Source organism: Brassica napus, chromosome A8 (assembly GCF_020379485.1).
Source record: "Brassica napus cultivar Da-Ae chromosome A8, Da-Ae, whole genome shotgun sequence".
Lineage (NCBI taxonomy): Eukaryota > Viridiplantae > Streptophyta > Magnoliopsida > Brassicales > Brassicaceae > Brassica > Brassica napus.
The window spans coordinates 7,532,624-7,558,748 of NC_063441.1; the positions used below are offsets into that span (position 1 = coordinate 7,532,624).

Below are 26,125 nucleotides of genomic sequence, written 5' to 3' on the forward strand. Positions count from 1 at the left end.
AGGTTCACAAAAATACTTGTTACGTGTTCAAAAATAATACGGTGATTAACTAAATATTACTATCATTTACTATATTCCTATTCTATAATTATGTTTAGATTTTGTTGTATACTGTGAATATCTCACCAAAATGATCATATACTCTTTATACTACACACCTACTACATTCACATTCAGATCAAAGACATACAACTTATCATCTATGAGTTGATTTTTAAATATTCTAATTTGACTATTAATTATTTAATTATATAGATAGAACATTAACTTAGTTATTAAAGATATTAAATTCGTGTTTCTCAAAAAAAAAAATAACCTACCCAACTATATTTGATCTATAATAAAAAGTAATGTTTGTTTTAATTTTTTCTAAACCAACTAAAATAAATTGACGTCACTTAAACTTAAATTACGTTTATCTTAACCGGATGAACCCAAAATCACGATCATTCTCCACACAGCAATAATAAAATCAATAATTTATTATTTTACTAAATAACATTCAAATATAAAATGAATTTTATTTATGTTTCTGTCTAAATTAAGATCGAGTACTTATTTGAATGCTTTTTGGTAAGTTGCTTTCATTATTTTATTTATGTTTCTGTCTAAATGATGTATTTATTTTAAAAATCTTAATATCAAATATAAATTTTATATTTAACTTTACATCAAAATATTTATAATATAATATAATAAAATCCACAAGTATAACTAAACTCTAATATTTTACACTTGAATGTTTACTTTACCAAATAAAACGAATAAAAACAAATAAAAGAAAAATACAATTTTGTAGTTTATAATGGAAGCTAAACATATTAAACAAGACACACCAATGTCAAAAACTTAATAACATATGAATTTGTAACAAGAACATAAACAATTAAGTTATGGCATTGTCAAACACTAAAAATAATATAATTATGAAGAACAAATCCGCGCAGACGCGCGGATCAAAAGCTAGTTTTTATTTATTTTTAATTCGAAATCTGATAAAAAAATCTAATATACCCAATATGAATCTACTTATTTACACAACATGCCACTAAACCTAATTTTCTCTCTTATCTCTGCAGATCTAGATTTCATTTTCATTCTTCATCTTCTTTCTCTCTTCTCTTTTTCTCTCTTCTCTTTCATTCTTCGATCCAAATCTTTTTTGTCTTTAATTTTCTTCCCCTTCGGTTGTTCTGCTTTTCCTGTTGTTCTTCTTCGATTCTCTTCTTCTTCAAATCTCTTCTTCTTCGAATCCATTCTTCTTCGAATCGTATATGTTTTTCTTCTTTTTTGATTTGTTGTTCTTTGTTTGCAATTTTAGGGTTCTTCTTTGAATCTCATATGTTTTCCTCTTTCTTCTCTCTCTCTTTCTTCTCTCTCTCTTTCTGTCTCTCTCGCACTACAAATCTAGCTTGTTGTAAGAATATATGAGAAATGTGAAACAAAAACTTCAATCCAGAAACAAAATTTTGCCAAGTTATACAATCATTAAAATACAACTTTGTAAAACTGTAAAACTTGATTGAACTAGATTCAAAGTATTACAAAGTTGTACTTCGACAATAATACAACTTAATAAAACTTTGAATTAATTTTATCAATTCGTACAATCATTAGTAAAACTGTATAACTAAGTTATAGTTTTATCAAGTTATACTTTGACAAATGTAAAACTTGGTAAAACTAAAACTAGTTATACCATCTTCTAGGTATAACTTGGTAAAAGTCACGTTCCAGCATTTGATCGAATTAAAGAGTCGGTGTTTGTTGTTCGGAAAAGATATTCTGTAAAATTTGCATTTATAGAGCAGCCAATTTCGCCACGTAACACAGTCTCATTCATTCTGACGACTCTCTGTATCTGGTGAACTGCGATGATCAAATCTCTAACTTTGGAATAATAATCTGAGTGTGACCCTTTTATCCATGGCAATCTCTCTTCTTCCCAGACCCTTCATATCGCTCCGTACAAGCCAAAGCTTCAACCTTTCACCGAGGGTTTTCTCCCTTAGGCTATCATGCTCCTCTTCTTCTGATGGGTCTGCCGGAAACCAGCAGGTTTCTTCGAATCCAGAGAAGAGATCCTTCGCTGCTGCCACCGGTGATATGTTCATCGGAGTCGCGTCGAGGCTTTTGAAAAGGTCCAATCAACGGACGCCTCCGAGTGATGAGGGAGAAAGAATAGGAACAGTAATTGAAGATGAGGTTGATCCAGAGATGATATGGGAACAAAGGGTTAAAGACGTGGAGGCTGAGAAAGAGAGGAGGGTCATTACAAGCCCCGGTTTTAGCTTCTCTGCCGCTGGTCTTTTGTTCCCTTATCATCTTGGTGTTGCTCAGCTTCTCATCGAGAAGGGTTACATCAAGGTGCTTCTTGAATTCTCTCTGTCTGAATTCAAGAAAAGGTTGTTGATGGTAACTTATGTTGTTTGATTCAGGACACTACTCCTTTGGCAGGAGCTTCTGCTGGTGCTGTAGTCTGTGCTGTGATAACCTCAGGATCCTCTATGTGGGAAGCCCTTGAAGCTACCAAGGTTCTTGCTGATGATTGTCGACGCAATGGCACTGCTTTTCGTCTTGGGGTAATTAGTTTTCTTCTTGTTATCTGTTTCAGACAGTTAGACTTTATGTTTGTCCTGTCATTTCTTTTATAGCATGGTTTTGTATGCAATATAAGAGTTTATGAGTGAAACGCAAGGTGATGATATTGTTGATGTGTGATTTTAGGCTGTGCTCAGAGAGTCTATGGAGAAATTACTACCGGATGATATTCATATTAGGTCCAATGGCAGAGTTCGTGGTAAAAGAAGCAGCTTTTCCCTTCAATCCTCTTTCGATTTGACTTCTCTGATCATCATTCTACTGGTATTTTAGTTGCTGTCACACAGGTGCTCTGGAAACCTAGAGGTTTACTGGTGGATCAATTCGACTCCAAAAGTGACCTTATAAATGCCGTTCATACATCTTCATTTATTCCAGGGTAAATACCTAGAGGTTTACTGGTGCTTGCTTTTGAATTTTACACCAACTTTTAACTTACATTATGTAAGAACAAATGCAGATACCTTGCACCAAGGCCTGTAACGATGTTCCGTAATCGAGTTTGTGTTGATGGAGGTTTGACATTGTTTATGCCACCAACTGCTGCTGCTAAAACAGTAAGACGCTTCTTGTTTTGTTTCTCTATTCTTTATCTTGAGTAGTTGTTGCTTCTGTTGTTGTCTGTTGATTCCATTTCTTTGAGATCAACTAAAAGCGTGGATGGCCTTGTCACTATTTTGGAAGCCCTTTCATATGTTAAACTATCATAAGACAATTCTGAAAAATAGAGTAAATGAGTGAAACAAGACCGACCATTGCTTTGTGATTTTCGCTTTAGGTCACATGTTATAGCAGCTGTTCCTTGGAGCTCAATGAACTTTCTGTTTCAAATCTTTCTCACAGGTTCGAGTTTGTGCGTTTTCCGCTAGTAGCTTCAAACTAAAGGGTATTGGGATCAGCCCAGACTGCAACCCTCTAAACAGGGCAACCGCAAGACAGGTTAAATGATCAGTTCCTTCTAGTGGATATCATTGTCCTTTGAGAGTAAGTGTGTTAATCTTTCGTTTTTTTTTTTCTTTCTGATACATAGCTATTGAAATGGGCACTGGAGCCAGCAGAAGACGAGGTGTTGGATAGGCTGTTTGAGCTAGGATATGCCGATGCAGCTACGTGGTCTGAGATGAATCCAGTGGATGAACTGGTCTATGATGATACTCCTGCAGCTCAAGCGATTCAAGCTAGTTAGAAATTACAAGAATTCAGTACTTAATTTATTTTAACTAAAAATAGTCTGTTTATTGCGCTATAATAGTAGATTAATACTTTTCCCACAAGGAGACTTTTGTAATCAAAACAAAATCCAGTGGTAGATAAGAGTTCAACGCCTCTTTTATTCATCAAAAAACTACAAACTTTCATGTGTTTGATTTATAGCAACAACCAACAAACAAACATTAGTCACTCCACAAAGCTTTGGTACTTGGAGATTTGTCGCCACAACATTGTTTGTAAAAGTGAAAGAGAGCAATCGGTTCCTGGTAGGGATTTGGAAAAGCACGAAGAGGGAGGATGGGATGCAATCATTGGCCAAGGTAATAGTTTTGTTTTGTTTTGATTTGAGCTGCAGGAGTATCAACAACATACTCGACCATCGATCGACAATGAAGACTCAACATCAATCGATAGACATCCCGAATTTGAAAAAAGAGCCTATGACTGTGATGGAAGTAGGAAATTCCACAAGGATGATCATGGACATGTCTGAGATGTAGATGGACACATCATCCGTGTATCCAAAGATGATATCAGAAATCTTCTGGAAAGGGTTTCAATGGACGAGTCCAGCTACCTATGTCTTCTTGAACATGCTAGGTCATTCACACTGACCAAGCTGGTACCAGAAATCTACACCAAAGATGAGATAAATGAAATGCTTTATGGAATATGTGGAGCCCAAGAAAAAAATGAAGATGACTTTCAGATGAAGCTTGATGGTGTCTACTACCGACTGAATGATAGCATCAATTGGTTGACTACATGCATGGAGGAGATGAGGCAAGACATAGCCAGAATGCAGACACAGCGTGCAGCCGAAACAACTACACCAGCATCGATTGACAGAGACCTTACAACATCGATCGACGCTGACCCGTCACAATCAAATCTGATGAAGTCTCAACCAGATTCTTACACCAGAGCAGAGATTGATCAGATGGTAGAAGAGATCTACAGAACTCTGGGAGCAGCAGAAGAGAGGCTTGATAAGAGATGTGATGGCATCTATTTCCCATGGGACATCACCATCAGTTCTTTGACTTCTCAGACAGAAGCAATGCAGAGGGAGATAGTGGAGATTCAGAGATACATCGCTCGTCGACCAGAGGCATCGACATCGATCGACGGACGCATCAACATATCGACCGACAGTCCCAGAAGGACATCGATCACGAAGTTACAAACCGACGAGGGCTAGTACCAAAGGTGAAATCAAATGTCTGATATAAACAACCATGGAGAGGATATCTCAATTGACACATATGCCACACTTGTGATACATCAGTTCAAACTTGAATGTCTTGGAGACAGAATGCAAAAGATAGAGCATACAACTGCAACAATGAAAGACAAATGGTGCAGAGGAGACAAGGCAATAAGAGACTTCACTGGTACATGGTTCAACAAGAGCAGATAAAAGATGGAAACTTGCTTTCCAGCAAGTACCAGCTTTCCATATTACTAGCCAAATCACCTCCAAAGTCAAGCTAAATGATTATAACAAACCGCTGAGTGTGAAGCAACCCACTATTAGGTAATTTTTAATTGGTTTTTATTAGTTTAGTACTTATGTTAGTTTAAAAAAAAATTGCAGGTCATAAAAAAAACAAAAAAAGAGATCCCGATTGCCCATAATATCGACCGACGAGACTCTGCGGACATCGATCAACAGAACATCACCTGTCACGACCGATGACAACATCTTTACATCGATCGACATCTATTCCGGTCTGGTGTATCGTTCTTACTTGTTAAATTGTGTTCTTATGCTTTAGTTTTCACCATAAGTCCGACTGAATTTACACTGGGGATATTGTAGTTTAAGTCTGGGGGAGGTTTATAGATATTAGTTTATTTCATGAGTCTTATTAAAATATTTTCAAAAATAAGTTTTTATTGAGTCAAGAAGGGGACAATGAACTTATTGTTTTTTCTTATTATCTAACCACACCATTCTAGACTTACTAGTTGGAGATAACACTAAAGATACCAAAGTGGATCAACCTGTCAACTATGTTACACTTGCTGAGAATGTTTGAAGGAACCAAAGCTGACCTCCAACCTAATTGAGCTCAACTCTGCTTGTCTTGGGGCTTCGTATACATGAGATTTGATTCTTCAAGAAAGTCTAGAAAGTAAAGCCTTGTGTAGATTTATCACCCTCTCTCTCTATTTCGAAATATAGATAAAAATATACATATGTAATAATTATAGATGATAATTTAAGAAAAGAATTCGAACATGACTTGGTGGCTACAACCATTAAGGCTTGATTCATAAGAATGATATAGGTAAAGGATTATAACAGGACTTGGTGGTTACAACCATTAAGGCTTGATTCACAAATAATCCTAGGATATAGGTCAAAAAGAAGTAAACAAGATTTGGTGGCTAAAACCATTAAAGTTTGATTCATCGAAGCATGTCCAATCTTGGTCAATGTTCTTGCAATAAAGCAGACTTTGACTGAGAGAGAAATTAGTAGAGACAGAGGAAAGGAACTTTTATTTACATGCAGATCCAAATACTTGTTCTTGTATCATGTGATCGATACCCTCCAAGGTAAAACCTACACTTTTATTTATGCAAGAATTGAGGTTGGTAGAGGGGATTGTCAGACATGATTTGCTAAGTTATTGACTAATATAATTTGGTTGCTAGACTAGGATATGGTATAGTGTGCTTCAAAGACTAGGATTTCCTAAGATGATGATTATAAGTTTTAAATCTGTGAGTCCCTGTTATTTTCAAACCTCTTTCAGAGATAATGCATGTATGTTTTTCTTGAGTACAAACAAAATGATAAGTCTGGGAGAGTTGATAGGCCATGGATTTTACCCACTTTTAGCCATGTTTTATAAGTGTTTTAATAACTAATTATTATGTTGTAGAGTCTATTTAGTTTATTTATAGGATCATGAGTGATTTGAAAGAAAGTGATGATTTTGGAGCATTTTGGAGATAATTGGAGAAAAAATCCGAGCTGACCATCAAGCAAGACCAATGGCAGACATTCAGAGACAATAATCGATCGATGCATATCTTGTAACATCGATCGACGGCAAAGTGCGCAGAAGCCCGTTTGGTTCCAGCCGACTTAGAGTCCAAGACTTCACCAATTTACAAGATTATCCCTTACGAATTTAAACCTAATATTTATAGTTTGCAAACATGTTAGAGGCAAATGATGCGTTTTTGTTTTCTTATTTTCACAGTAAACGTTTTCTAAGATTTTAGTAGAGTTGGAGAGAAGATCCAAAGAGATTTGTGATTGAAACTCCATTAATATCTATTTATTTATCTATGTAGTTTTTATACCTAATTGATGTTATAAATTATTTAGCCATGTCTGAGTAATTCTATTGTTTGGTTTAGGGTTTAAATAGGTCACGAAGGATTAGCCCCAACTATAGATTGCTAAGTTGTGTATTCATCATTAGGATTGTCATTAATTCATGTTTCTAGTTTAGCTAGCTAGAACTTGCCTAGGAGTTGTTGACTCAAGTCATCACTTGCATTTCACCCTGAATCCGTCCTAATTGAGCTAGGATTTCTAGAGTAAGGTGAAAGCTGATCTAGGAAGCCTAGTGAGCCTAATTCAACCCGCGCGTAAAGCTTGACTAAGAACGTGTCGATCGATATTCCTATATAATAATCGATCGACGGTACAACAAGTGTATCGATCGATATTCCTCTAGAATCATCGATCGACACTTATATCTGGTCACTAGACAAACCTAGAAAGTGAACGCCGATTGGTTTGTTTATAAGTGTTTGAGCTTTATAATATCATGCATACAACTTGTTAGGAATCTGTAGGATTATAATCCTGATTACCTGAATAGAAACCCTAAAGCTAGCTATTTCATCTAAAACATCAAAAATCCAATCAAATCAATCGAGCAACTGCCTTGCTCACAAACCTGCTTTTTACATTTAATCATAATCAACCTAGATTAATCACTCTGATTATATTTATTAGGTTCCCTAACTTCTCGTGGATTTGATCCTTAAGTACTACAACTGAACCTCTTATTTGAGAGAGTAATTCACTCTCTAGGGTAATTTGAGTGGAGATCAAATTCATCGATCTTGTTTTTAAAAAACACATAAGTTATATTCATGTTGAAGGCTCGGTTAAACTTATCTACCATATACTCTCTAACACTGACACTTGGATTTTTAAGAGTATAATTATCTTTCGAAAGTGCTTCGTCGAACAATTGAATTAAAGATTAGTTAATGAATATAATTTAAAATATATAACTATTAAAATTTTGTATATAGATTGTAATGTGTATGTGGTTGTGGGATCCATTATTTTGGGAAAAACCCCTCCTAAAGTCTCTTAAGGAGGGGTTCTTCCCAAAATAATGGACCCCACAACTACATATACATATACAATATATACATATATGGCAAGTTTAAACCATCTCCAATGGGGAGAAACCCCATTGGAGTTCTTAATATATGTATTATGTGTATATATATGTATGTATATATTATATATGTGTAAATAATTGTGGAATCCACAATTATTTTGAAACTCCATAAATAAGGATTCTTAAAACCCTCTTTTAAGAACTCTTACCTATGGGGTTCCACAAAAATTGTGGACCCTACAATTACTTATACATATATAATGTATACATACATATATATATATACATAACACATATATTAAGAACCCCAATGGAAAGAACCTCCATTGAAAGTGCTCTAATGGGTAGAACCTCATTGGATGTGCTTTAAGAAGGGAGGTGAGTTTAAAGGTTGAACCTAAGTTTTGTTCAATATGAATATGTTTGTTTCCGTGTTACTCAATGGAAACTTTCCTTTTTTTCTTTTTTTTCTGAATAAAATTGTGTGCCTATATATACTCTTAATTATAGAACTCACATGAGTAGTTTCTGTAGAACCGAAGTAGAATGTTGCTGAAAACTGAAAAGACATAACTCATCTAGAGCGGAATTGCTACCCCACGATCTGGTAGAGCTCATCCTCGTGCCCGCAGAGCCTCTGCTGAGATTCTGATCTGTATCCAAGAAGTGGAAATTCACAATCGACTCCCAACGTTTCAAGGAACGACACTTGATCCGTCGCAAGCAATTACGTGGTCCCGATGTCCTTATCTTGAATCTCTGCTATGAAGACCATGAGGACCTAGATTATGATCGAACATTTGTGTTTGGGTCATCAATAGATTGGACTTTCAAGTTCCCTATTACGTGTAGCATGTTCTGCTATAGTAGTTGTGACGGTCTAATATGCGTCTTATGTATGTTCGAACTGAGTGTTGTTGCCAATCCCGCCATTGGATGGCATCGGATTCTTCCTCTTTCCAACTACAACACCTCATCATTCAGGGGGACGAGAATGGATTTATGGAATGCACAATCCCTGATAGACTATGGATTTGACCCATTTTTATCCATAGTTTATAGGTGTTTTTACTAATAATTATTATATTATAAAGTCTATTTATTATATTTATAAGATCATGAGTGTTTTGGAGATAAGTGATGATTTTGGAGAATTTTGGAGATATTTGGAGCAAACACCCGAGATGACCATCGAGCTCGACCATCGGTCGATATTGGAGATGAATAATCGATCGATACTCACATCTGTGTATCGATCGACAGCGAAGCGTGCAGAAAGCCCGTTTGGTCACAGCCGACTTGAAGCCCAAGTCTTCACCATTTTACAAAATTACCCCTCACGAGTTTTACCCTAATTATATAAGCTTTGCCGCCATGTTAGAGGTAAAGTGTGCTTTTCTAGTTTTATTATTTTCACAGCATTATTTTTAGGATTTTGATAGATTAGAGAGAAGATCCAAAGTTATAATTTATGATTGGAACTCCATTAATATCTATTTAATATTCTAATGAAGTTATCATACTTAATTGATGTTATGAATGGCTTAGCCATGTCTGAGTAGTTCCATTGTTAGATTTTAGAGTTTAAATAGGTTATGATTGATTAGCCCCAACTATAGATGGTTGAGTTGTGATAATCATTATTAGGATTGTTCATTAATGCTTGTGTCTAGATTAGCTACCTAGAACTTGCCATAGGATTGATTGATAAAAGCGAGAGATTCATTCTCATCTTGAAAACATTCTAATTGAACTATGTTTCTTGCTATGAGCAAGGCGAGAGCTGATCTAGTGAGCTTAGTAAGCAATTAGTCAACCCGCACATAAAGCTTGACTAGAGCGCGTGGATCGATACCATACTTGAATAATCGATCGACGGAGCAAATGGTGTATCGATCGATATCCCTATAGGATTATCGATCGACACTTTCTATTGATCAAAATAACGAGAGTTGAGATCACTAGATCTAGTTAATAGACAAGTCAAAACATGCGAGAGCTGATTGACTTGTTGATCAAGTAGTTGAGCTTTACATTATCATGCATGCAACTAATTAGACATCTGTAGGATTATAATCCCAATTTTCCTGTAAAAAGCTTAAGTCTAACTATTTCCTTTTTAAGCACCAAAACCTCAACCAATCATATTGAACAAACACTTGTTCAATATTAAACTGCAATTTACATTTAAATCTCTAAAACCATCTTGCATAACAAATCATATTAGATTTCTTAGGTTTTCTAGCTCCCTGTGAATTCGATCCCTAAGTACTACAACTCGACCTCTTATTTGAGAGAGTATAAATCAATCCTTAGGGTAATTTGAGTGGTATCAATCCCTAGGCTTGGATTTGGTAAAGATAAACTAAGAGGCACTTACAAGCCGGTTTGGTTGTATAATTAATCCGGGTTTGTACCAAAGTTTGTTCCTCACTGCGAAGTTTTTGATTTTAGCACCAACACTTGGAGGTACGTTATCCCTGCTTCTCCTTATCCGATCAATTGTTACCATAAACCCGTCCATTTAGATGGGTCTCTTTATTGGTTCACCGCGTGTGAAGAACCCATGGTACTATCTTTTGATCTTCACACTGTGACATTCCAACTCATCTGTAAAGCTCCCATTGCCCACCCTTGTGATCCTCACCTGCTCACCATGTGCATCCTCGATAACCGTTTGTGCGTGTCTGAGAGAAAGAGAAAAGAGAACACCCAAGTAATATGGTCGTTTGATTCTTCAGGCAAGACATGGAAGACAATGTGTTCACTTGACCTCAACCCAATTTCTTCTTGGTGGAGTACTGACTTCACGCTTTTACCAATAGCAAATGTGGACAAGGGTCGGATTTTGCTTCAAAGCGGTGCTTGCATTGACCCACTGGTGATACATGATCCCCATACCCAATCGTATGAGTTACTCTTCCAACCTAACAGACTCACTGGTTCTGTTTATTATTTCGAGAGTTTATTCTCTACTTTATGTAACTAGTCAGCTCTCTTTGTACCATTGTTATTTGATCAGTCTATCTTTATTTTTAAACGATGGTTTTCTTCTCCTCATCTTATTTCTTTCTTGCATCTTTTTGCTATTACATCTCTTGTAGCTAGTTGGTGCACATAGTATTTTGAAACAATTACACCCAAGGTCACTTTTTGACTTTTTATAACACTATAAGACACTTATAACTACTAGAGCAGTTTTTCACTCTTTTCCATGAGAAACCACATATGTGGAGCATACAAAATTCCAAAACTAACCTTTTTTTTTTTCAAATAGTAAACCATAGTTCTATTATAACAAAATCTAAAAGACTTCGTTAAATGAAAAAATATAGTAGGTCTCACTCTCTCTTCTTCATCCAGATTTGCTTTTTCATATTTCTTTTCCAACATAATTCACTTCAAATGATTATCTATGTTGTTCGATCTATTTTTTGAGATGTACCAAGATGCTGGTCTGATGATGGTGATGATGGTTAAATGGTGACATAGACGACAGTGGGAGAACATAGATGACGGCGGAGACGTTGGCAGTAGGTGACATCGACGACGACGTAGATGACATAGCAAAATTGTTGGTTTTTCAATTGTTAGAAGGTTTGTTAATGATGGTCATAGACTCGTGGGACAAAGGTTTGTTCAGTTCTCTAATTACATCCACCCATTTCCTCATATGTACTCCCATCGTCAACACCATAACCGCCACAACACCGCCGTAACCGACGCGAGCTCTCCTTCACCCCTTTCTTGATACTTATGCATGAATCATCATCTCCGTATGGTGGAGAATTTGGACACTCCGACACCATGAATAAAAGCTTTGACGCTTTTGTAAGTTCTTTTTTTTTCTTATGTTGAGGGATTGAGTGAAAGCATGCTTGAAAATATTATTTGTCATGACATTGATGTACACATGGATATCGTAAGCTGTGGATATTACCAACCGGTGTACATGTGGATACGTACACATGGATAATGAGGTCTATGTGTACACATGGACATTAATGTTGGCCATACATATGTTGCAATATGCAAATACATGAACAAGATCTAAAAAAAGAAATATCAAATGCCGATAAAAAAATTCCCAAACACATTTTTTACACAGTCATAGCACAAAATAGTAGCATAGACAAATTTCTGAAATAATGCAATCAATGCATTTGTCTAAAACAAGTTTTTTCTCTCTGATTGCACTAACCTAATAGAGAAGGAGGAAAGTTAGTTGCTTAATCCTATTTAGAATGGAAAGGTTTGTAAAGCATATGTACGGTCAGTAGGAGGGTTTGTGAAACATATGTACATTTGTTTAGTGTACATATGAGTGTTTAATTGTGGTTGTACATATTTTTGTAGTTTTTCTTTGTATCAGCTTGGCTTGTACACTCATTTTCTATATATATATACAAAATAAAAGTAAAGAGAAGATGAAACCAGACATATTGATCAATCTTCTAACTTCAGTACAATAGAATGATCAAGCCTTCTCGTTACAATGGTTGCTCTAGACTTCTCATTAGGATGATCAAGCATTCTCATTATGGTCAAAGATAATCATATACTAGTTAACCAAAAGAAATCACATCATTCAGGTTATTAAACAAGATTTATATGTACAATAAAATTACTATCCATATGTACACTATTTATTTACTGTCAGAGTGTACATATTTATAACCTGAAACAAGTTTTTTTCTCTGATTGCACTAACCTAATAGAGAAAGAGGAATATTAGTTGCTTAAATCCTATTTAGAATGGAAATGTTTATAAAGCATATGTACGGTCAGTGGGAGGGTTTGTGAAACATATGTACATTTGTTTAGTGTACATATGTACATGTGTTTAATTGTGATTGTACATATTTTTGTAGTTTTGCTTTGTATCAGCTTGGCTTATACGCTCATTTTCTATATATATATATATATATATATATATACAAAATAAAAGTAAAGAGAAGAGGAAACCAGACATATTGATCAAGCTTCTAACTTCAGTACATTAGGATGATCAAGCCTTCTTGTTACAATGATTGATCTAGCCTTCTCGTTAGGATGATAAAGCCTTCTCATTATAGTCAAAGATAATCATATACTAGTTAACCAAAAGAAATCACATCGTTCAGGTTATTAGACACGATTTGTATGTACAGTAAGATTACTATCCATATGTACACTATTTCTTTGCTGTCAGGGTGTACACAGTTATAATATCCACAAACTAAAGCGTCACGAAAAGTAAAATTGAGACAAAATAGTGTTCATCGACCGGTCCAAAGATCCCATTGCCTTCTCTTCTGCAGACACACCTATCTCTTTGCTCAAATCAGATTTACGTGGCTTTGTAACTGCCAACAATCAGCTGAACCATCAAAGCTATCATCTCCTCTGTTTCTGAGATGAATCTTCACCATGTTAATGCAACAGATGAATCTGCCACTGGGATTCTTCTTCTCCACCGTCTTCAGCATCATATTCACATCCAACCTTCCTCTCAAGTTACCATGTATAACAAAACCATGATCAGATTTCAACAAAAGTGAAACATGAGTCATTATTAACTCATGTTTAGTTTTTCAATTTGAGTTTGACGAGAATTCTTTCAAATTAACAACAAAAAAGCTGTAGAAATTACAGATGAGAACCTCACATAGCAAGATAACACCAGCCAGACTTATAGTTCTCAAAGAAACTATAGATCTATGTTGTTAACTTGTTGTTATCTCTTAGCAAAACCTCTTCCATAACTAAGGAATTTCTTCTTGTCTTGTGTCAATTGGTTCCATATTACTTTAGACAACACATCTGGGCAACATCTGATGTTAGGAGTTTTCAAGGCTCCTAAGACAAATGCTGTAGTATAAATGATTGTCGAACCAGTTCTGAGAGATATCAAAGCACCGAGAATGCAAGTAATCACTTAATCTAAGTGCAACCAATGATTTAGATGGGTTTTTAAACTATGACTAATTAAAAGAAATAACTAAATGATACTTTCTTAACTATTGGAAAAGAGAACTCATGGATATAGGGATTAGACCTCGGGTGATCAAGTTTCGAACTAAAGATGGCAAACGATCAATCAATCTATTAACCTTAAGCTTGGACACAATCCTAAACAAACTCTATGTCTAGATGAATGTTCATTTACTTAACACAATTCAAACATCAAATGTCTTTGGTTGAATAATATGAAAGCAATCGTAACTAGCAAGTCCAATGGCTATCTTAGCACCTCTAACAACAAATGTCTTTGGCAAAGTATGCTAAAAGCTAAGAAGAGTTGTCTCGGGCATTTCCTCGAACACCTTTCAGGGGGGGGGGGGAAAATGCCTAAGGTTCAACTACTGAGTGGCCAACTCAGAAGATGCATTATGCTCACTCAACTAGCAAGGAAATATGAATGATCTACACTAAAACATCCTAGTTCTAACCTAATCACCCTCAATCTCCATAACCCATGAATTCAAAAGGTGATTACTCACTAATCTCCATGATTCCTCTTAAACCCATGTTGGATTTCAGATTAATCATGTAGAGAAACACAGGAAATAGATAAGAACACAGAATTCTCAATAATAAACTGATCAATTGATTCAAAGAGATGACTTTCCAAAGGTTTTTGGTGGTTTTTCTAAGAACAAAGATGATCCCCCTCTTGGTGGCTCCTAGAGTATTAAAACATAGGTTTAGAAAATAAAAACGTGCATAATGAAATGACCAAAAGGCCCTTGAGAAATCACAAATTCGAGTAGAAATAAAACGCGCAGCGACCTCAGCCCGTCGCTCCGACAAGTCGCTCCAGGCTTCGGGAGCGACCTCGCTGTGTCGCTGCGAGAGGTCGCTCCGGGCTCGTTCTCGCGTCTCCGGGTGATGAAACCGCGAGCGACTTCTCCCTGTCGCTCCCATAACGTCGCTCCCAGCTGGAGCGACCTCGCTGTGTCGCTCCGAGAGGTCGCTCCGGGCTCGTTCTCGCGTCTCCGAGTGATGAAACCGCGAGCGACTTCTCCCTGTCGCTCTGGTTAGGTCGCTCCAGTAGGGTGATCAGAGCGACTCGGTGGCGTCGCTCCGGACTGGTCGCTCCCATGCCTTGCTCGCCCAATGACCACTCTAAACACTCCTTTTTGAGCTCCAAATGCCTCCAAGTGTCTCCAAGAACTCCATGTGGTACTCCAATACCTGATAAGGACTCATGTATGCAAAATGCAACCTAAACATGGCTAAATCCTAATCTATATGATCAAAATGCACATGGATGAATGGATAAAACAATAGAAATATGCAAGATATCAACTCCCCCAAACTTGTTCTTTACTTGTCCACAAGTGAACTTTCTAGAACTCATAGGGAGAGAGGTTGAAGGTGGGAGCTCATAGCCAAAAGAAACACCACTAGCAAACACAATTAGCACACTCTCTTATTACACTCTAGCTTCTCTAGGCCTATCTCAACTCCTTTTGTCCCTACACTCATCATCAAGCATCCACACATTCAAATCAGCCAACTCTCACATTCATTAAGCGTAAGATATCAAGTGAATTCTTGCAAATGGTCAGTTGGTCCAAGTCATTTGGTTGGGTAAGGGAAGGCTTTTATTCAAGTGATTCAAGAGGTTCAAAACATATGATCTTTAAGGTGGTTTACTCTCAAAACAAGTAGCCTTGACATTGCACATAATATATCTAAGAAAGGGACCAACTCATGCATACAATGCTCAATCTCCATTGTTCTACCCTTTTCCCAAACATATAAGTTACACATTCACTCTCAAATGTCAAACCCAACTCACACCTCTCACCAAAAGATTCTAAAAACATCAGCTCTTTTTCCTTGAAATCTATAAGGGATTTTTCACAACCTCAAAATGTCTCTCAGCTCCTAACAACTTTGCTAGCCCCCTTTTTTTTTTTTTTTTTTTTTTTTTTTTTTTTTTTTTTTTTTTTTTTTTTTTTTTTTTTTTTTTTTTAGGTTGGGGGCCAAGACTTTTCAAAACTAGAGCTGGAGGTTCTCTACTTATCCCAATAAATCAATTCACTTAAGCACAAAGAATCTATCCTTTTTATTTCTCCCAAATCATGATCACAACACTCACCCTCCCACCTATAGCTAGACAATAGAGTGTCCAATCTAGCAAAAATGAAGATCAAGCATTGTCGTTCCCGATACTCTCAACATTATGCACATGTAAGACTTTCCGAAGAAGGCCTCACTCATCAAACAATGAAAGCTTAAAAGGAAGGAAAGGTTTTGGGAGTGGTCTACCACTAGAGTTTGTCAAAAAGATTGGCATAAAAGATGTGACAACTCAAGTGTGTATAGCCATGACTCAGTACACAAGGGACCCTAAGCAAGAAGCATTAAGTTCATTCAGTTCAAATAAGGTTGTAGTTGGCTTCAAAGACTGAGTTTCAGCAATCAACAAGTTTCAAGAAGAGTTTTCAAGGCTCGAAACATACAAGTCTTTTTGAGAAGTGCATGGCTACTCAGGCAACGTAGTGTTCTTTACAAGGCATTTAAAATCATTGCTCCCAATGCAAGTGAATGCAACCTATATGCTCTAGACTCTCCTAATGGTGCAAATGATGCAAACTAAATGAAAAATCTTTTTTTTTTTTTTATGCAAATAGGTGTGCAATGCATGACTCAAATGAAACACAATCAAAGCAAACATGATCAAATGCTTGGTACCTCCCCCAAACTTGAGTTACACAGTCTCTGTGTTGTCAAGGAAAGAGAGAGATACCGAGAAGAAAACTAATATGCAAAAATGAAATGGTATATACAAGGGAGAGAAAGAAGTACCTCCTATGGATAATAGGTGGGGGCAGATGCCCCAGCATCGTCGTCGTTAGGAGGGAAGGTGGTGTAGTAACCACCGGATGCTGAACCGGAGCCTCCATACCATGGCTGGCTCTCAACCTCGTCAATCTCGTGCTCACTGTCAGAAGAAGCGAGGGATGGGGATTTGTTGCCGGAAGTGGAAGGTTGAGTGGGTGGGTTCCTCCACTTACGCTGAAGCTGCGCAGCAGTGAGGGGGAAGCCAAGAGCATCAGGCGGGGGTGGGGGCTGGGGGTTTGAGGTGTTCGCGAAAGCGAAATCGGCTGAGCTACATCCAGCTATTCCTCCCCTAGTTAAGACATCAGCTACTTTCTTCATGAACTTGGCTGAAGTCTTTGCCTGCTTCTTCACAGTCTTGCTGAGCGCCTTGCACTTATCCTTCAGCTTTTCTATCGTTCTGTCCTGAGCTTTGTTCCACCTCTGGAGACGACCAATGTGGTCATGAGCATCACGGAGAGCTCCAGGGGGAAGGACTCCGTCATGGGGCTTGAAGTAGTAGCGCGGAGGTCCATAGATATGCTCAGACGTGTCTGCAACAGGCGAGTCAGGTTGCGTAGGGACACTCCTTCTCCTTGATGAAGCTGCTTGAATTGGATCGAGAGGCCCGTGTTCTCCGAGAAAGTACTCCTGGGGAATGTTGAAGCTGACAGCTCCTGGTATCTCTAAACTCGTCAGGTTCCGGTTTGGAAGAACCACCTCGACTGGCTTGCCCTGCAAGTAGTAGTGGTAGACGTAGTCCTTCCCATACATCCCACTGAAATAGGTGGCAATCCTCAAGTAGGTGCCATCAATGAACCTAGGCCCCGCTGCGTCCTTTCCCAAGGGAACATTCAGAAATTGGAGCAGTGGTGTGATCATTCCGCCTATCCCCATCTTTGGGCGCGAATCAGTGGTGTACCACGCCCAGTCTCTGTAGTGTTCGAGACGGCCCACAAAGAAACTGACCATCCCAAAGGTAGCATAGATATCAGTGCTGGGAAGGGGTAACACTCCAGGTTGAGCGTAAGGACGGATAGCCGGACAGAGCAGTCGCATGTCTTCCTCAGTAACATTACCAGCTTGCTTCCGTGGGTAGAAAGCATGGACTAGCAATCTGTGGAGGTAGCGTACAGACGGGTGTCGGATGTGTGAGTTCTTGTCAGCCCCGGTAGAGTGCCTGTTTCCAGTGATCAACTTCCAAAGCTCTGTGGGGAGGTTCTCACACTTGGGAAGTGAGTGGTCTTCTAGGTCTTGGAACCCCATGACCCTCCCAATGTCCTTGAAGTTCATGTTGTATTCTCTTCCATTGACCTTGAACGTGATTTTTCCCCATCCTTGCCTCACATGCGCCGTGTCGTGGTAAGTGACCACAAGAGAGGATAGGAACTGACAAGTGACATCCTTGTAGAAAGGATAAGCCATGGTGAGGAGTTTTGGCATCTTCAAATGTCCCAGCATCGCCTCAATATCGGATTCTAGGCCCAACTCCTTCAGCAAATCGAGGTCGGCGAACCTGGTTGGAGCCCAAGTGACCCCATTCTTCAAGTGATCATACAGCTCCTCCACAGATGGAGTTTTTGCCCTGTCTCGATCAACAGCAACCCCTTTTCCTTTGGACATCTTGGCTTTCTTCGTAGGTGCCTGCTCATCAGCACTCTCAGTTTCACTCTCCTCATGAGTGGGAACTGCTACACTTTTCCCAGCCCTCTTCTCTTGTTCTTGCGATTTCCTTGCAGCCAAAGTCTGCTGTCGAACGGTTCTCTGCGTCCCTGACCCAGTTGGCTCGCAGGATAAAGCTTTTCCTCTTAGTGCAAACTCTTTTCTTTCAGCTTCTTGCTTCTCAGCTTCCAACTTTCCCTTTGTCTTCTTAACCATTTTCACCTGAAGAAGTAAAAACTTGAAAAGGGATAAGTAGTTGGAAGTAAAGAAAAACAAGATTTTGCAAGAGAAAATTGCAAAAGTGAACTTAACAAATGAATTATCAATTTAAACTCAAGTTCAACACAATGCAACAATTCTCACTCTTGTAACACCTTAACACATCTAGTTCACCCACAAACTCACCCAATTAAGGTCAAATTCGAAAATCCCTAATTCCATGAACCCTAATTTTGCCAAAGTGCAAATTAAACTCAATTTCACCATTAATTCAACAACCCAACTTGATAGATAAACTTTCCCTAGTCTATTTCACCACAATCTAGCAAGAAAGTGACCAAATTTCGACTTTCAAATTCTAGGGTTCATGGACCTACGAATTTGAATTTAAAAACTCAATACCTTGCTCTGGATGAAAGGAAATGGTGAATGGGTGGTGAGGAATAGGCTACAGGGGCGAAAGCTTGGTTTAGAAACAAGAACTAGTTGATTTGGGTGAGAATTGAGAAGGTTTTGGGATTTTTGGTGTGGGTGAGTTTGAGAGAGTTTGTGAGTTTGTGAGAGGAGGGGAGAGTGAGAGAGATAGAGTCGCGGGGGTTGGGGTAGGTTTAGGGTCGTCCGGTTCGGTCTAGGGTGGTTAGGGTCAGTTTACTTGAATTAAACCGGGGTTTAGAGTTAGGAAACTTACCTGGACCGGTTCGGGAGCGACGTGAGGGTGTCGCTGGGAGAGGTCGCTCCCGAGTCGTTTCCTCGCGTCGTGTTTCGACAAAACCGCGAGCGACCTTGAAGTGTCGCTCTAGAAACCTCGCTCTGGGCTGGAGCGACTTCAAGGTGTCGCTCTAGGACGTCGCTCCGGGTCAGTTTTTGAGCTCCGTTTCGTCGAAAACGCGAGCGACTCCGAGGTGTCGCTCCCATAATGTCGCTCCCAGCTGGAGCGACCTTTCGGCCTCGCTCCGAGACCTCGCTCTGAGGCGATTTTTCTTGATCCGACGACGAAAACGCGAGCGACCTTGGAGTGTCGCTCTCGAAACCTCGCTCCCAGCTGGAGCGACCTTGAGGTGTCGCTGTGAGACCTCGCTCCCACGCACGACTCCTGCTCAAAACTGAACCGATCAAGCACCTGCACACAACTTCTCTCTCTTTTCTTTTTTTTTTTTTTATGCAATAAGATGAAAAATGGAAATACCAATGCAATATGTACAAGGATACGCATGGGACTTCCTCCCAAGTGAGCTTGTTTTAAGTCCCGAGCTTGACTTTGCCTCCTTTTAGATTAGGCCGGGGTAGGATCAGACAGTGGAGTTGAAACCCCATCTTCCTCTGGTGCAGTAGCCATGTAGAGCTTAACCCTTTGTCCATTGACTGTGAAGTCTCTTCCATCAGTGCTCCACAAAACTATTGCTCCATATGGCCTAACCTCCTTGACTTTGAAAGGACCGGACCACCTTGACTTAAGCTTTCCTGGAAACAACTTCAGCCTAGAGTTGTAGAGAAGAACTTGATCTCCTTCTTTAAACTCTCTCTTCAGGATATTCTTGTCATGGAAAGCTTTAGTCTTCTCCTTGTAGATTCTTGAGTTCTCAAAAGCATCCATTCTTATCTCATCAAGCTCGTGTAGCTGAAAAAGCCTTTTCTCCTTGGCACTCTTGATGTCAAAGTTCAGCAACTTTATTGCCCATAGTGCCTTGTACTCAAGCTCCACTGGCAGATGGCAAGCTTTCCCATACACTAGGTTGAAAGGTGTGGTGCCCAGTGGTGTCTTGTACGCTGTCCTATAAGCCCAAAGTGCATCGTCAAGCTTATTGGACCAATCCTTCCTTGTAATCCCCACAATCTTCTCCAGAATAGATTTGATCTCCCTGTTAGAAATCTCAACTTGGCCACTTGTTTGGGGATGATAAGGAGTTGCCACCTTGTGCTTCACACCGTTCTTCTTGAGAAGTCCCTCAAGCAGTTTGTTAATGAAGTGGGAACCTCCATCACTGATTACAACTCTTGGAACTCCAAACCTTGGGAAGATGATGCTCTTGAACATCTTGATTACAACTCTAGCATCATTGGTGGGGCTTGCAATGGCTTCCACCCATTTGGAGACATAATCAACAGCCACAAGGATATATTTGTTGCCAAAAGATGATGGAAATGGTCCCATGAAGTCAATACCCCAGACATCAAACACTTCAACTTCAAGGATTGGATTTTGAGGCATCTCATTCCTCTTGGTGATGTTTCCTCTTCTTTGGCAAGAATCACACTTCGAAACAAAGTCTTGTGTATCCTTGAACATATGTGGCCACCAGAATCCAGCTTGTAATACTTTTGCAACTGTTTTGAAGGTGGCAAAGTGACCTCCATAGGATGATCCATGACACTGTGCAAGGATCCCATCAATCTCCTCATTTGCAACCACTCTCCTATAAAGCTGATCCTTGCAGAGAATGTAGAGGTAGGGCTCATCCCAGTAGTATCTTTTCACATCCTTATAGAACTTCTTCTTGGCATAGCCCACAAGATTCAGAGGTTCTCTTCCTGTGGCTAGGTAGTTCACCAAATCAGCATACCAGGGTTCTTTCTCCTCTGTTGCTTTGACTTCTTCCAGCTTCCTACCAGTCTCACAAACTGCTATCACTGCTTCGATAGCCATGATCTGCTCCTCAGGAAGTCCTTCGTCAATAGGGATACCAGACTCTACCCTCAACCTGGACAAATGATCAGCTACTCCATTCTCAACTCCAGGTTTGTCCTTGATCTCCATATCAAACTCTTGGAGCAAAAGGATCCACCTCAAAAGCCTGGGTTTTGCATCCTTCTTGGCCAAAAGGTGTCTCAAGGCAGCATGATCTGTGTAGACAATGACTTTAGACCCAACCAAGTAGCTCCTGAACTTCTCAAAGGCAAAAACAATTGCCAGCATCTCCTTCTCTGTTGTGGCATACCTCATCTGAGCATCATTGAGGGTTTGGCTGGCATAGTAGATCACATGGGTTTTGCCATCTTTCTTCTGCCCCAGAACAGCTCCCACAGCATAGTCACTGGCGTCACACATGATCTCAAAAGGGAGATCCCAATCAGGTGGCTGGACAATTGGGGCACTAACGAGTTCACCTTTCAGCTTCTTGAAAGCTTGTAGACATTCCACATCAAAACTGAAGGTAGCTTCCTTGCACAGCAGCCTGGTCAAAGGTCTAGTGATCATGGAGAAATCCTTGATGAACCTCCTGTAGAATCCAGCATGACCAAGAAAACTCCGGATGTCTTTCACTGTCTTTGGTGGAGGCAGACCAACCATAACATCGATTTTGGCTTTATCCACCTCAATCCCCTTCTCTGAAATCTTGTGTCCTAGCACAATCCCTTCCTTGACCATGAAGTGACACTTCTCCCAATTCAGCACAAGGTTGGTGTCTTCACATCTCTGTAGGACCCTGCACAAATTTGACAAACAAGCAGAAAACGAAGATCCGTAGACAGAGAAATCATCCATAAATACCTCCACAACATCCTCAATCAGATCAGAGAAAATTGACATCATGCACCTTTGAAAGGTGGCTGGAGCATTACATAGACCAAATGGCATCCTTCGATATGCAAAGGTACCATAGGGACATGTGAATGTCGTTTTCTCTTGATCATTGGGATGTATGGGGATTTGGAAAAATCCTGAGTACCCATCAAGGAAACAATAGAATGGGTGATTTGCAAGTCTCTCAAGCATCTGATCAATAAATGGTAATGGAAAATGATCCTTTCTAGATGCAGAGTTTAGTTTTCGGTAATCAATGCACATTCTATGACCTGTGATGGTTCTTGTTGGTATCAATTCATCCTTGTCATTCTTAATCACAGTGATACCACCTTTCTTTGGTACAACATGCACAGGTGATACCCATTTAGAATCTGAGATAGGGTAAATAACACCAGCATCTAGGAGTTTAAGAATCTCTTTCTTTACAACATCCTTCAGGTTAGGATTTAACCTTCTTTGATGCTCGATAGAAGTCATTGATTCATCCTCAAGATGTATCCTATGCATGCACAAAGAGGGTGATATCCCCTTGATGTCATCTAGTGAGTAACCTATTGCCTTTCTAAATCTTTTAAGTGTTTTCAAAAGTTCAGATAGCTCATTTTCAGTAAGTTCACTACTCACAATGACAGGGTAAGTTTCATTAGGACCAAGGAATGCATACCTTACACCATGGGGAAGAGGTTTAAGCTCCACTTTAGGTGCCTTAAGCTCACTCCAGTCATCTTGCTGGGTGTCCTCTTGTTGAGTGACTGAGACTTGTTGGTGAACCATCTGTGGAAGCTCCTCGTACTGATCCTTACTGAAAAACCCCTGGTGTGAATCCAGCATCATCCCATAGGCAGTACTCTCCAGGTTCTCAATCACCTCAGCCTCTTTCTCTACAGTTAAAGCATGCTGTAGAGGGTCCTCTAGTGACAACTCTTCAAGGAGTTCATCAGCAAGGGCGTCCATCTCTTCAATGTAGAACACTTGCCCTTGAACTGTTGGCCTCCTCATTACTTCCTTGATGTCGAAATGGAGAACGTGCCCTTTACCCAGATGGAGATCAATCTTGCCTTCTTTCACATTAACAATAGCTCCTGCTGTGGCTAAGAAAGGTCTTCCAAGGATTAAAGGATCTTGAGCTTCTTCACCCATTTCAAGCACCACAAAGTCTGTAGGGATCTCATAATTTCCAACCATCACTGGGAGGTCCTCTAAGATACCCACAGGGTACTTCACTGAACGATCAGCCAATACCAGAGAAAGTCTACACTTCTTGTACTGAGTGAAACCGAGCTTCTTAGCAACAGATAGGGGCATCAAGCTGACACTAGCTCCCAAATCGCAGAGACATCTATCAAATACCATAGGTCCAAGAGCACAAGGTAATGTGAAGCATCCTGGATCTTCTAGCTTCTTTGGAATGACCAGCCTCTGAATGATAGCACTGCACTCATGAGTGAGAATCACCATGCCCTCCATCTCTTTCTTCTTTGCAGCTACAGCATCTTTGAGGAACTTGCTGTACTGAGGGATCAGCATGAAAGCATCAATAATGGGCATTGTGACCTGGACTTCACTCATTTGCTTGTCAAACAAAGCTTTGTACTTCTCTAGCAGCTGCCTCTTGAATCGACCTGGGAATGGAAGCTTGGGTTCATAGGCAGGAGGAACAAAAGAGTTTTCACTTGCAGGAGTGACAACTTCACCATCTTTAACTGTTTTCTTCTCTTCTCCAACCTTTCCTTTTCCTTTTGCTTCCACTATCTTTTCCAAGATCTCGTCATTGATCTTCTCATCAACAATCACCACTTCATCATCTATGGTGATGGCAACCCCCTCACTTTGTTTCTCAGCATCCTTGGTGAGAGTTCTCTGAGGTAACTCCTTACCACTCCTGAGAGTGATAGCTTTCATGGTTTCCTTGGGGTTTTGCTCAGATTTTCCAGGTAGAGAACCTTGTTGGCGATTTTGTTGAGTGTTCATGGCAGCAAACTGGTTCTCCAAAGCTCTGAACTTGTTGTTGAGCTCATTGTAGCTCCCATCAATCTTTGAGTGAAGATTCTTCAACTCATAGCCAACATGCTTCTCACTTCTTGTTTGAGACTCCAGGATTTGTTTCAGTAGAGCATCAGTGCTGCTGACTTGAGGAGTGGAGGTAGAGGGATTAGATTGTTGTTGGGAAGAATGGTTGCCCTTGTTGTTGAAACCAGGAGGAGGGTTTTGCTGAGGTTGATAGCTGCCTTGCTGATTGTTCCGAGGCTGATAACCACTCTGTTGGTTGTTGGAATAGGATTTCTGTTGGTAGTTGTTGTACTGAAAGTTGGGTTCTTTCTTGTACCAGCTACCATTGTTGTTGATGAAACACAGCTCTTCCTGACCTTCCAAACCCTCAACTTCATGGACAACAACTGGTGTCTCTTGGCTTGGGTTGCCAACAAAGTGCAGCTGCTCTTGGGTAGCTTTATCAGCAATGAGGATGTCTATCTTATCCTGTAGAGCCTTCAACTCCTTCCTCGTCTGCTTATCATCAGTTCTACTGCCTCTGTCGTGGTCTCCACTGTAGACTGCATCACTCTTAACCATGTTGTCAACCAGCTCCTCTGCATCCTCCTCAGTTCTCCCCAAGAAGAACCCATTACTAGCTGTATCCAGTCTGGCCCTGTACTTAGGGAGAGCACCACGGTAGAATGTGCTCAGCAAGCTCTCCTTAGAGAAACCATGGTGTGGGCATTGAGCTTGGTAGCCCTTGAATCTCTCCCAGGCTTCACTGAAACCTTCCAAGCCCTTCTGTTGAAAGCTGGAGATCTCGTTTCTCAGCTTAGCAGTTCTTGAAGTAGAGAAGAACTTCTCCAAGAATGCTTTCTTGCAGTCATCCCAAGTGGTAATGGAGTCGCTGGGTAGAGACTTCTCCCACTGACGTGCCTTATCCCCCAAAGAGAAAGGGAATAGCTTGAGCTTTAAGGCATCTTCGGACACACCATTGGTTTTTGACAACCCACAGTAGCTGTCGAACCTGTCCAAGTGATCAAATGGATCCTCTAGAGCCAAGCCATGATACTTGTTGTTCTCGATCACGTTGAGGAGTCCTGACTTGATCTCAAAGTTGTTGGCTGCCACAGCGGGTGCTCGGATTCCCAATCTATGACCATGAATGTTTGGACGGTCGTAAGTGCCAATGGGTCGAGCTGCTCGCTGTTGGTTAGGTGGACCATTGTTGTTAGCGCCATTGACGCCTGCATCTTCTTGATGAACGTCTCCCATGTCAGTGTTCAGTCTCTGCAATTGAGCCTGATGTTCTTCTTCTCTTCTCTTTCTAGCACACTCTCTCTCTAAAGCTCTGATGTCTGCTGCTCTTGGAACTAGGTTTGATGGACCCCTGCTCCGCAAGTTCATACACCTGTAGATTAAAGGGAGGTGAAGAAGAGTCAGTAACAAAAGAAAATAAAAATGACTTAGTCTCAAGCAATTGACTAAATCTCAATGTTTAAATCTACTCAGAATTTGGCAACGGCGCCAATTTGATGTTAGGAGTTTTCAAGGCTCCTAAGACAAATGCTGTAGTATAAATGATTGTCGAACCAGTTCTGAGAGATATCAAAGCACCGAGAATGCAAGTAATCACTTAATCTAAGTGCAACCAATGATTTAGATGGGTTTTTAAACTATGACTAATTAAAAGAAATAACTAAATGATACTTTCTTAACTATTGGAAAAGAGAAC

General features: G+C 39.7%; 1 protein-coding gene, 1 non-coding gene and 1 pseudogene across 2 annotated transcripts; all 3 read left to right on the plus strand.

Annotated features, from left to right (window-relative positions):
* Positions 1–1,781: 1,781 nt before the first annotated feature.
* LOC106418969 (patatin-like phospholipase domain-containing protein 4) lies at positions 1,782–3,928 on the plus strand. Its single transcript, XM_013859705.3, has 7 exons — positions 1,782–2,367; positions 2,439–2,582; positions 2,728–2,800; positions 2,875–2,980; positions 3,062–3,158; positions 3,445–3,540; positions 3,632–3,928. The coding sequence occupies exons 1-7, from the start codon at positions 1,927–1,929 to the stop codon at positions 3,785–3,787; spliced, it is 1,113 nt and encodes a 370-aa protein (XP_013715159.1). The 5' UTR covers positions 1,782–1,926; the 3' UTR covers positions 3,788–3,928.
* Positions 3,929–5,169: 1,241 nt separating this feature from the next.
* On the plus strand, positions 5,170–12,201 carry LOC106418825 (annotated as a pseudogene).
* Positions 12,202–25,117: 12,916 nt separating this feature from the next.
* Positions 25,118–25,224, plus strand: LOC125577536. Its single transcript, XR_007315944.1, has one exon. It is a non-coding gene; the product is annotated as a small nucleolar RNA R71 (small nucleolar RNA).
* The last annotated feature ends 901 nt before the right edge of the window (positions 25,225–26,125 follow it).

Excerpts from the sequence above, each read along its gene's own strand:
- LOC106418969 (XM_013859705.3), top strand. The coding sequence starts at position 1,927 with ATGGCAATCTCTCTTCTTCCCAGACCCTTCATATCGCTCCGTACAAGC. Across the intron at positions 2,583-2,727 it reads GCACTGCTTTTCGTCTTGGG|GCTGTGCTCAGAGAGTCTAT; the intron begins GTAATTAGTTTT and ends GTGTGATTTTAG. Across the intron at positions 2,801-2,874 it reads GTCCAATGGCAGAGTTCGTG|TTGCTGTCACACAGGTGCTC; the intron begins GTAAAAGAAGCA and ends CTGGTATTTTAG.